The sequence below is a fragment of the Panthera leo genome, chromosome A3 (genome assembly GCF_018350215.1).
Source record: "Panthera leo isolate Ple1 chromosome A3, P.leo_Ple1_pat1.1, whole genome shotgun sequence".
NCBI classification, from domain to species: domain Eukaryota; kingdom Metazoa; phylum Chordata; class Mammalia; order Carnivora; family Felidae; genus Panthera; species Panthera leo.
In genome coordinates this window covers 102,790,506-102,803,321 of record NC_056681.1, presented here as the reverse complement: position 1 = coordinate 102,803,321, position 12,816 = coordinate 102,790,506, and the positions used below count along the sequence as shown (strand labels likewise).

Here is a 12,816-nt window from a genome sequence, read left to right as displayed (position 1 = left end):
ACACTTTCATTTTGGCAAACAACTAGATGAAGGTGATGAGGGAGCATTTTCTGAAAGTTCATTGGAACAAAACAAAGAAAAAAAAAAGAGCAAACTGAAACTTACTCCCGGAGGAACTGTATAACTTCCTTCCTCATTTCAAGTCTCATTATGACAATTTTCAAAAGAAATGTTGGGAATTTCAGGAATTCATGAGTAGGCGTGAAGTTATAAAGACATTTTCGTAAAGTGCAAACACCTTATAATGTAAAAATTTATATGAAACGAGTGACAGTTTTTGACATTTTCTGTTTCACACAGCATGTCAGCTTTTTTTTTTTTTTAAATCAATCCCATTTCTAAAACTTATGCTTTGGGCTTTCATTTTTTAAAAAAATTATGCCAAAGCAACCAAGCCTCCCTTCTTATAATCTATTATTAACTATAATACACATGGCCAAATGATGATCCGGAAAGGCAGACATTTGAGGGTGATTCTACAAATAGTCTATTCAGGGAAGTGAGTCAAAGTGCCGATTCTTTCCTGTTCACAAAGCTGTGTGTCTATTAGTAAACAGAAACTCCTGAATATGGTACCCAGTGCACTTTACATGGTCTCAGCTCTCCTTCCCCCATCTCCTGCCCACCCTGTCTTTGCCTTTATGTCTCCCACACGTTCCCCAACCCTCGTCCCTGTGTTACCTTATTCGGTCCTCACCACAGCCCCATGGAGCAGTGCTGTTACTATCTTCATTAATAGAAAAAGGAACAGAGTTTAGAAAAGGCATTTAAACTGTGGCCTGGGCCATAGAGCCGGCTAGGTGGTAACCAGACTCCCCAGTGCCTGCTGGTGCCCACAGTAATGGGCTTACTGCCTCCTGCAACCAGCCTCCAGTGTTCTGCTGAGGGACAGACAGACCTGACAGCTCTGGGGTCAGACAGACCTGAGTTCAAGTCCCTGTTGTACTGCTTATGAGCTCTGTAATCTTTGGTGAATTTTTAACTTCTCTGATCCTCAGTTTCCTCATCCGTCAATGAGGATTGGAAGACTACCTGTCTGATAGGGTTCTAGCAACGAATAGATGAAGCAAAGTCCGTAACTACGATGTACATAACTACTAGGTACATAACTTACTATGCCAGACCATAGTAAGCACTCAAAAACAACAGTCCTTGGGGGCGCCTGGGTGGCTCAGTTGGTTAAGCAACCGACTTCGGTTCAGGTCATGATCTCGCGGTCCGTGAGTTTGAGCCCCGCGTCGGGCTCTGTGCTGACAGCTTGGAACCTGGAGCCTGTTTCGGATTCTGTGTCTCCCTCTCTCCCTCCCTCCTTCTCTGACCCTCCCCTGCTCATGATCTGTCTCTCTCTGTCTCAAAAATAAATGTTAAAAAAAAAAAAAACAGTCCTCATTTTTGCTTATAAATGTGATCATCACTACTAATTAAGAATTAAATTTAGCATAAAATAAGATTCCCCAGACTTCAGATCTTTCTTAGATTCTGTGTTGTTGTTTTTTTTTTTAAGTTTATTTTTGAGAGAGCAGGGGAAGGGCAGAGAGAGAGGAACAGAGGATCGGAAACAGACTTTATGCTGTCAGCACGGATCCCAATGTGGGGCTCAAACCCACAAACCATGACATCGTGACCTGAACTGAAGTCAGATGCTTAACCGACCGAGCCACCCAGGCACCCCGGTCCTTCCTAGATTCTAATTAAAGGGCCTATCCATGTCCCCCATGTGGCCAGGATCGTTGCACACCTATGGTATTACCTGCCTCCACTCCCAGGAGATGCAGTTGGCCCTTTCGCCTGAACTGACTCTCCCCGACTAGAAAGCTTCTCCCCACTCAGCCACACACGCACACTCATGCTACCATAACACTCTCTCTCCTCGGCTCGGGGCTCTCTCGATCTCAGGTAATGTGGGTCTCCCCTTCTCAACCCAGAGCTGCACAAGCCTTTGATCCCAAGTAGAACACTAGCACCCAGGGACGTGCCCGTGTACAGTAGAACAGTGAACACCAGCTCAGTGAAGGAAATAGATGTCTTGACATCCTTCCCCAGCTAAGTTCTCATGTCATCAGTGGGTGGGAAAGCAGGTCTCTGCTCCACTCCTCTGGCCCAGGCAGAACCATGCTATCAAGGGAAGCCCTGTCTGTAAGCTCATACGTATTACTCTCAGGCATAACCTGGCTTCTTTTTAAAACTTGGGTTTAATTTTCCTAATCTTAAGAAATGGAAACAGGTTTGGTATTAATGTGTTTGTTTGGTAGCTGTGGCCGCCTGTGGTTTATAATTGTGTTTGTTTGTGTGTCTTTGTTTTTACGTAGCAATTCCCTCCCCACCAACTGAAGTCAGTGTCTACAACAGCACAGCACACAGCGTGCTGATCTCCTGGGTCCCGGGTTTTGATGGATATTCCCCATTCAGGAATTGCAGCATTCAGGTAAACTTCCAGGATGAAGAGGGAAGTGGCCGTTTGGTGCTCTGAGGGTCTACCTGATTCTTCTTCCTCCTGAGGATGGGTGCCGAGGCCTTCAGCACCTCTGTCCAGGGTCCATTGACCTCCTTCCCACTCAACGTCCACCGTACATGCCCCACTTTATGGTGCTCTGCCCCGGGATGCTGTTTCCTTTCTGCTCAAAGTCCAGGGCCCATCCAGAAGGGAAACAGGTTTCCAGGATAGAATGTCGTGAGACCAAGAGAATTAATTTTTTTTAAATAATTTTTTAAATTTACATCCAAGTTAGTTAACATAGAGTGCAACAATGATTTCAGGAGTAGATTCCTTAATGCCCTTCCCCATTTAGCCCATCCCCCCTCCCACAACCCCTCCAGTAACCCTGTTTGTTCTCCATATTTAAGAGTCTCTTATATTTTGTTTTTATATTATTTTTGTTTCCCTTCCCTTATGTTCATCTGTTTTGTATCTTAAAGTCCTCATATGAGTGAAGTCATATGATTTTTGTTTTTCTCTAATTTCGCTTAGCATTATACCCCCTAGTTCCATCCACGTAGTTGTATATATATACACACACACACACACACACAATGGAGTATATATATACATATATATATATATATATATATATATATATACACAAACATATATATATATATATATATACACATACATACATATGTGTGTGTGTGTGTGTGTGTATATATATATATATATATATATATACCACCTCTTCTTTATCCATTCATTCATCAATGGACATTTGGACTCTTTCCATACTTTGGCTATTGTCGATAGTGCTGCTATAAACATTGGGTACATATGCCCCTTTGAAATAGCATACCTGTATCCCTTGGATAAATACCTAGTAGTGCAATTGCTGGGTCGTAGGGTAGTTCTATTTTTAATTTTTTGAGGAACCTCCATACTGTTTTCCAGAGTGGCTGGACCAGTTTGCATTCCCACCAGCAGTGCAAAAGAGATCCTCTTTGTCCGCATCCTTGCCAACATCTGTTGTTGCCCGAGTTGTTAATGTTAGCCATTCTGACAGGTGTGAGGTGGTGTCTCGTGGTTTTGGTTTGTATTTTCCTGGTGATGAGTGAAGTTGAGCATTTTTTCATATGTCGGTAGGCCACCTGGATGTCTTCTCTGGAGAAGTGTCTATTCATGTCTTTTTGCCCATTTCTTCACTGGATTATTTGTTTTTGGGTGTTGCGTTTGACAGTTCTTTATAGATTTTGGGTACTAACCCTCTATCTGATATGTCGTTTGCAAATATCTTCTCCCATTCCGTCAGTTGCCTTTTAGTTTTGTTGATTGTTTCCTTCACTGTGCAGAAGCTTTTTATTTTGATGAGGTCCCAATAGTTTATTTTTGCGTTTGTTTCCCTTGCCTCTGGAGACGTGTTGAGTAAGAAGTTGCTGTGGCTGAGGTCAAAGAACCTGGTGTAAGAAAGTGGTCCAGGTTCATTCTTCTGCATGTCGCTGTCCACTTTTCCCAGCACCACTTGCTGAAGAGACTGTCTTTATATGATTGGATATTCTTTCCTGTTTTGTCAAAGATTAGTTGACCATACGTTTGTGGGTCCACTTCTGGGTTCTCTATTTTGTTCCACTGATCTGTCTGTTTTTTGTGCCAGTAACATACTGTCTTGATAATTACAGCTTTGAAATACAGCTTAAAGTCTGCAGGAGAATTAATTTTTAAGGTACAAAAACACATCCCTAAATTAGGACTGGCTTGTGACCAGGAGTTTGGAAAGTCAGGTACTTGTCAGCCTGGCTCCTCCTGGGCTAGTGGCCATGAAGGACATACAAGCATGAGATGGGTCATTTTTGCTGTCAGGTATAGCACCTTGGCCCATGGGTCCCTGGACAACCTGGGCACTACAGGCCTTGCAAAGTCTTCACCCTTTTTTTTTTTAATTTTTAAAAAAAGTTTTATTTATTTTTTGACAGAGACACAGGCAGAGCATGAGTGGGGTATGGGCAGAGAGAGAGGCAGACACAAAATCTGAAGCAGACTCCAGGCTCTGAGCCATCAGCACGACACGGGGCTTGAACTCACCAACCACCAACTGAGCCACCCCAGCACCCAAATCTTCACCCATTTTTAAGCACTAACTAAAATTGGTATAAAATAATGCCATAATAAGTATACAGCCTAGCCATCCTAAAATGGTACCTTTCCATGATGTAGGCTTTGCTTTGAGTGTTCATTTCATTAAAATGGAAAGGGTAGCAATAACACTGTTTACCGAGTGCCCACAATGACCCAGAGACTTTGCGGACATTATCTTACTTAAAACCTATACCATGGGGCACCTGGGTGGCTCAGTCGGTTGAGTGTCTGACTTCAGCTCAGGTCATGATCTCACAGTTTGTGAGTGGATTCCATTGTGTAATGGTTAGCATTCTGGACTCTGATCTCACGGTTTGTGGGTTCGAGCCCCGCGTCAGGCTCTGTGCTGACAGCTCAGAGCTTGGAGCCTGCTTCGGATTCTGTGTCTCCCTCTCTTTCTGCCCCTCCCCCGCCCATGCTCTGTCTCTCTTTCTCTGTCAAAAATAAATAAAAATTAAAAAAAAAACCTACACCAGCACTGCAGGTGCTCACAGAGTGCTCACAGCCCATGAGTGGCAAAATCAGAATTCAAACCCAGAAAGCTCTGATGCCAAAGGCAGTGCTCAGAACCATCTGCTCTTCTGTGTCTCAGAAGAGACATTGCTTATGGGAGCAGGTAGTTGAACATGTTTGGATTATCCACTGAAAACATGAATGCATTCTGCCTTGTACTTCCTCAAACAGTAGGGTCAGAAATTGTTCTTAGTTTCATAAGCGTCTGGTCTTACTAGCCAAAAACATGTTAACCTGACATAGGTCACTCGTGCCAGTTCAACTTGAAGCAGTGAATTCTAAAGAATTTTGTGTGTTGACAACCAGATGTTTTTAATGCCAAATGGAATTAGTTTCTGTGTTTTTATTGCCTCCCACTCTTGTCTAACAGCTGTTCCTTCTCTGAAAAGTGAAGACATTCTATTATCCCCAAAATAGCCTCCACCCTCACCCCACCAACTCCAGCTTTTCTTAATTCTTGCCCACTTTATTTGTAAACCTCCCAAAGGCTGGTAAGTGTTAGGAATTCTTGTGTCTACAAAGTCCTCACCAGGGGTATCCTTTTTTTTTTTTAAGCATATATTTCACAGACCATAATATTCGCCCATTTAAAGTGTATAATGTTTTTTTAGTATGTTCACCGAGGTGTGCAACCATCACCACTGTCTAATTGTGTCTATATTCATAAAAAGATGTTGGTCTGTAGTTTTCTTGTGTTAGCTCTTTCTGGTTTTGGTATCAGGGTGGCACTAGCCTTATAAAATCAGTTGGGAGGGGTTCTCTTCTCTTCTATTTCTTGGAAGAATTTGTGGAAGATTGATGTTAATTCTTTAAATATTTGGTAGAAATCACCCATGAAGCTATCTGATCCCGAGCTTTTCTTTGTGGGTAGTTTTTAAAATACTGCCTCAATCTTTTTACTTAGTACAGATCTGTCTAGATTTTCTATTTCTTCTTGAGTCAGTTTTAGTTGTTTGTGTCTTTCTAAGAATGTGTCCACTTCCTCTGAGTTCTCTAATTCATTGGTGTACAATTATTTATAATATTCCATTACAAGCTTTTTTTCTTCTGAGGATAGTAGTAATGTTCCCTCTTTTATTCCTGATTTTAATAATTTGAGTCTTTCCTCCCTTCTGTTTGCTTTGGGTTGTTTGCTATTTATTTATTTATTTATTTATTTATTTATTTTAAGTTCCTTAAAGTAGAAGGCTAGATGATTTTATATATACTATATATTTCCTTCTAAGCACTGTGTTAGCTGCATTCCATAGGTTTTGGTATTTGGGTGCTTTTTTTTCCCCATTCATCTCAAATTTTTTGGTCATTTTCCTTGTGATTTCTTTTTTTTTCTTCCTCTTCTTGGTTATTCAGGAGTGTATTGTTTAATTTTCACATAGTTGTGAATTTCTCAAATTTTCTTCCTTTGTTTCCAATATTATCCCATTGCGTTTGGAGGATATACTTAAATGATTTCCATCCTTTTAAATTTACTGAGGCTTGTGTTTAATGGCCTAGCATTAGTTCTGTCCTGGAGAACATTTCAGGTGCACATGAGGGGAAGTTATATTCAGCTGTGGTTGGGTAGAGTGTTCCATATGTCTAGGTCCAGTAGATCTAGTTAGTTTATTGTTTTGTTCACTTCTTCTGTTTCCTTGTTGATCTTCCGCCCAGTGGTTCTATCTGTTATTGGAAGTGAGGAATTGGGGTCTCAACTACTGTTTTTGAATTGTCTGTTAGCCCCTTCAATCCCATCAGTTTTCGCTTCATGTATTTCAGGGCTCTGTTGTTAGGAACACCCAGGGCCTGTTTCCTTCTATACATGTAGATGAAACTGAAGCACGGACCAGCTCTTTTTAAAACTGCTGCTGAGCTGTATGAAGAGTTTAAGACCTGAGGCTCTTGCCCATGGTTACCCTCAGGGAGACTTTGAGGACCAGTACTGCCCCCACCTTGAGAGAACAGGTCTCCAGATGGAGGTGAGATAGAGTATGGCAGTAGGAAGATCTGAAAACACCAGCTCACTCCTGAAGGTAGAAGATCACACACAAGCTTCACTTGCTTTCTCTCCTTTTGCCTTGGCTTTGGGAAGCCATAGCATGAGTGAAAAATCATCCAGTGATTGGCAAATGGCAGGCCTTCCTTGCCCATCTTGGATCCTGTGGTGCCAGATGTGGTTATTCTGTCTTTGCCCCACCAGCTAGCTCCACCTCCCTTTACCCATTCTCCTTTCCATCTCTGGTAGGGTTACCAGATTTAGCAAATAAGAATACAGTTATTTTACAAGTTAAATTACAGGAGTAATTTTGTGACACACCTGTACAACTCATTACTTGTTGTTTATCTCAAATTCAGACGTAACTGGCTGTCCTCTGTCTTCTCTGACCAGTCCTAGCAGAGTTAGTCAGGACCGGCTCTGGAAGTTATCCTTTTATATGCTGCAGATTAACAATGTATTCCCACTTTTGAAGGAACCAAGCCTAATTTTGTAGCAGGTCCCCAGTCCGTTACAATTTTAAACTCTGACTTGGTAGCAAATGAATGTTTTGGACACGATTCAGATCCACGCGCTAGCAGGACACACCCTCCCACTTCCTTTGGCCCTGATGTTAGTTCCTTTCTTCACCCATTTTTGGGCTGCATACTCCATTTCTATTTTTAACTCTCCCACGTACTTCTTGCTATTTCGTGCTCTCCTGTCCCCTAGGACCCACTGGGAAGGACGGTTATAGAAACCCCGTCTTCTTCCAGCAGTGTGTGCTCAAAGAGCGTCCTTGTGCCTGGAAATGCTCCACATGTTGCTCCGGAAATGGGGCAGGGGTGGAGAGCCAAAGGTTCCCTCCACCTCAGTTTCAGGGATTGGTCACCAGGAAGTAGGTGCATACTCGAAAGCATAGAAACAAAAAGTAAGTTCTGCCAACAGCCACCACCGAGATAAGCACGTAGCTCTTTGTTTCTCCTCTGGAGGCTCCTCAGGCCAACTGGTGCTTTCTTGTCACCCAGTGGAGCCTGTGGGTCTGAGTCTGAGGTGAGACTTGGCCCCAACACCACCCTCTTGGTATCCACTAGGGGATTTAGAATTCTAAAATGTTTGTGGCCCCTTGGCCTAAATTTCAACACACGTATCCTGAAATAATGGCATTGTGTATCCACACCCAATGACTACCAGCATGTTATTATCAGGAATACATGGAGGGTTTAAGACTTTTTTCCTCCATTCTTGTGTTTTAGATATCGTTTTCTATTTTCCGATTTTATGAGTACTACATATTGTAGAAATTTTGAAAAACGTAGTGAAGGGGCGCCTGGATGGCTCAGTCGGTTGAGCGTCGGACTTTGTCTTGGGACATGATCTCGCGGTTCATGGGTTCGAGCCCCACGTCGGGCTCTGTGCTGACAGCTCAGAGCCCGGAGCCTGCTTCGGATTCTGTGTCTCCCCCTCTCTCTCTGCCCCTCCCCTGCTCGTGTTCTGTCTCTTTCTCTCAATAATAAATAAATGTTAAAAAAAAAATGAAAAAGGAAAAGAAATGTGAAGACCATTTTAGGTATTTAAAAAAGAAAAAGAAAGAAAGAAAGAAAGAAAGAAAGAAAGAAAGAAAGAAAAACGTAGTGAAAAAAGAAGCTCTCCCTTATCCGCACTCCCAGGCAGGAGGCATGCTTAAGAAAAAAAGGTAGAAGTTTGGCCCAGGATTAGATTTTTGCTTGTGTGTACAGAGAACATGGATGTGGAGAGATTGGTAGAGCTTATGGAGGGGAGGTTGAAAAGAAAGAACTCAGAGGAAAGAGCTGAGATGTTTTAACAAGATTTGGAGAAAAGTTTGGCGGGTGAGGTGCAAATGACTCCTCCCTATATCTGCTCACCAAATGATGTCAGAAAATCTACCTTCTCTGTCTGTGTTTGGAGTTGAATTTATACTGGGATGGGAGCAGGGGTAAGAAAAAAGGACACACTAGAATTTACCTCAAAGCAAGAGCAGAGGTCGAAATGACAGAGAACCACCTCAGTTCTTATTTCATATTATTTATCTTACTTTGTATTCTCATGATCATTTAGTTGCTCTGTTACCTGCTACAGTGAAAACACTTATTTTAGGCATTTTCGTCAGGTCCTCAGTGGCCGCTCCAGTGGCATGAGTAACACAGAGTAATGCTGGGGGGGAAATTAGTGTGTGGCCCGAAAGGAAGCAGGTACTTCCCCCCCAGGGGAGAGGAAGGGCCACGTGCACCGAGTACATGAGTGCCCTGTGTCTGACATTCCCCTCACCTTACTAACGCCTGGTCCACATTTTTACTCTTCCTTTAGGTCAAGGAAGTTGATCCGCTGAGTAATGGCTCAGTCATGGTCTTTAACATCTCTGCTTCACCACATCTGTATCAAATCAAGCAGCTGCGAGCTCTGGCTAATTACAACATTGGTGTATCCTGCATGAATGAAATTGGCTGGTCCGCAATGAGCCCTTGGATTCTGGCCAGCACGACTGAAGGAGGTAATCCCTGGAGCTCAGAATAAATATTGCCCCTAATGGCATGTGATTAAACAAATCCTTCCCGGGGTGGCCTGATGGAGAAGTTTAAACTTTGCTTTGTTTGGTCTTTGTCCCTGGAGGAGAATTTTATTTGAGGTAGCCAATGAAAATGGGGGGGGGGGGGGGTGGGAGGGGGGGAAGAGAGGGACAAAAAAAAGAAAATAGGAAAGAAGATTTTCCCTCTGTTTAGTGACAAAACTTACACTTAATGTGTATAGGTAATATTTTCTTTTACACAGGGAGGCATTAATAGCACACTTTATGACATGTTATTTTAAGATATAATAATATAAAAAGTACTAATCATAGAAATTTGATTTCTTAAATCAAATTTAAGAAATAATGAACACACACACAAAAAAAGAAATAATGAATGTGAAGATGCTTAATATTTACCAAACACCACGTGCCAGGCACCACATTAGGTGCTTTGCATGGATTATTTTATTAGATCCTCATTGAAGCCCTATGAACTAGGTTCTCTCTATGCTGTCTTGCTCATAGCAAACTTTATTTATATCTTTAAACTTTAAGGAATTTTCTGTGTGCTATTTCTGATTTCTGAGATTTTTTTTTATCTTCTGTGAATATTGGAATGGATATTGTATTTCTTTTAAATTCAAATCCACAGTTTCTATTCCTTCCCAACAGAGCTCTAGATCAGTAGAACCTCTTTCCTCCCCTTACCTCTGGCCTCATTGAGTCAGTGCCCTAGTCTTCATACAAACTGTGGGACAGGTCAGGATCAGAAATCTTTAGGGTGTAAGCCTTGCACAAATGAAACTCTAGTGCCAAAATTGTAAAATATCTTCTCTCAAATGATAAACAAAAGCCTTTGAGAACAATTTCATATGCTGTGTCTCATTTTTATCCAGTTCAAAAATACCTTTCTGACTTTTTTGTGGTTTTTTTTTTTTTGTCATTTTATTTATTTTTTTTTTGTTTTTTATGAATATAATTTATTGTCAAATTGGGTTACATACAACACCCAGTGCTCATCCCAACAAGTGCCCTTCTCAATGCTCATCACCCATATTTCCTCTCCCCCACCCCATCTGACTTCTTCTTTGACCCATTAGTCATTTAGGTGTGTAGCTTAGTTTCCAAATATTTTGGAGTTTTCCAAAAATCTTTGTATGACTGATCTCTGATTTCAGTCTATTGGTGCCCAAGAACATAATCTGTATCACTCAAATACTTTTAAATATATTGAGATTCTTTTAATGGCCCAGAACATGGTCTTTCCTGATAAATGTTTGGTGTGCACTTGGAAAGAATGTGTATTCTGCTCTCATTATAAGGAGTATTCTATAAATGTCAACTTGGTTGAATTGGTTGATTATATTCTTACTGCTTTTCTGCCTACTTCTATCAATTATTTAGAGAGAGGCATTGAAATCCATAGTTATAATTTTGGGTTTATCCATTTCCTTTTGTAGTTCTAACCAGTTTTGCTTCAAATATTTCAGAGGTTATTTTGTACATAAATGTTTAAGATTACTATGCTCTCCTAAATAATTGACCACCTTCTCATTATGAGATTGTTTTCTTTATCTTTGATAGTACTATTTTTTGTGAGCTCTACTTTGATATTAATATAGCCACTTTAAATGCTTTCTTTTGAATATGTGATATATCTTTGATTCCTCCTTATTTTTAACTTATTTATATTTTCTAATTTAATGGGCAGTGACCTAAGTGTTTTGGTTTGGATACCCCTCAGAGTCAAAATTGGTTTCCTTTCCTCTGGGACCACTTACTTTCTCTAGTAAAGTAGTCTCCTGTTTCCTGCCTCAGGATTGTAAACATGGCTGCCAATATCACGTGGGGAGGAGGACTGAGGTGGAGTCCTCCTCATTCAGTGTACAAACTTACACTTGTTTCCCCAGTTGTCCATCTGCCCCCTTATTGTGTCTTCATCCTGTCCCAAGACCAGAGGCTTTTCTATTTGGAGAACAGGGCATCCTGTCTCCTGTTTTCGTTTTTGCTTTTGTTTTTGTTTTTGTTTTTGTTTTTGTTTTTGTTTTGAGGGAGTACCTAGCATGTGTGTGGGAGTAAGTTAGAGGGATCTTGAGGACTAGCTACTTCCTGATCGCTTTCAATCTTCCAGTTTTAGTTACCTGGGTGCACAGCTTCTGAGCCTGTCCATGGTCCTTTGGGGAGAATAGGCTTGTTGAATTAATCATGCCTTCTTCATTTCTTTTTCAGCTTTTGAGTATATGTTGACATTTCTTTTCCACTATCGACTCTGCTTTATCTTATGGGTTAATATTGTTTTAAATTCCTTACTGTCATTTTAGAGGGGCTTCAGGAAAAGCAGACATAAAGACATGTTGAGTTGGCCATGTTTATCCATAAATTCTACAATATATTTGAAACTATACGATTCAGTTCATAGCACAGCTGTAGCTGTATGACGTTTCCTAAGCTGAAATTCTTTCTAATTGCTCCTAGAATCAGCAGAAATGAAGGTTAGAATACCCTTTTGTTTTCTTTTTAGGCATATCAGAAATAAATAATTTGATCTTCCAGAAATACAACTATAATCAATGGTTTGGTATATATTATTGCAATTGTTTTTATTCTTTCTATACATAAAACTTTTTTTTATTTCTAAAATGGATAGGTGGTACATGCCTTTTTGCAATTTGATTTTTCCCTCCATTAAATATTTTTTCATATCAGTACCCGTGATCTACCTAATTCTTTCCAGTGGCTGGGTAGGAAGTATTTCATCGGAAAATGTATCAAAATGTATTATGTCATAATTATTGACTGAGCATTACATTTATTCCTTTTATTCACTATTATGCCTCAATGAATATAATACCACCTATAGGAGAATTTTTTAGATTAAATTTCTGGAAATAAAATATTTGGTCAAAGAGCGTATTATTTTCAGTTTGTATAGATATAGTCAAGTTCCTCACTCCCAAAAAATAATCTAGTAATGACCTTAACCTGTTCCCAAATTATTTTGTGTGTGTGTGTGTGTGTGTGTGTGTGTGTGTATACACACACACACACACACATACATATACATATACATATACATATACATATAACACAAACATACTTTTTTCCCAAAGTATTATAACTTTTATCCTCGTATCCTTGTGAGAGACAACAGACATTTTGACATAAGTGGGAATGTGACTTAAGCAGAATTTTCCTATAAACCAGATAGTGAAAACCAGGGTTAAATTCTACATTTTGACATCCAGTAATTAGCATTTGACC

The 12,816-nt window shown here is 40.5% G+C and overlaps 1 protein-coding gene across 1 annotated transcript in view; it reads left to right on the top strand.

Annotated features, from left to right (window-relative positions):
- Window positions 1-12,816, top strand: part of MERTK (MER proto-oncogene, tyrosine kinase) — a 114,346-nt gene that overhangs the window by 59,050 nt on the left and 42,480 nt on the right. The window contains exons 6-7 of the mRNA XM_042933051.1: window positions 2,310-2,425; window positions 9,354-9,537. Of these exons, the coding sequence (XP_042788985.1) occupies window positions 2,310-2,425; window positions 9,354-9,537 (300 nt within the window). The remainder of the gene's footprint in view (window positions 1-2,309; window positions 2,426-9,353; window positions 9,538-12,816) is intronic.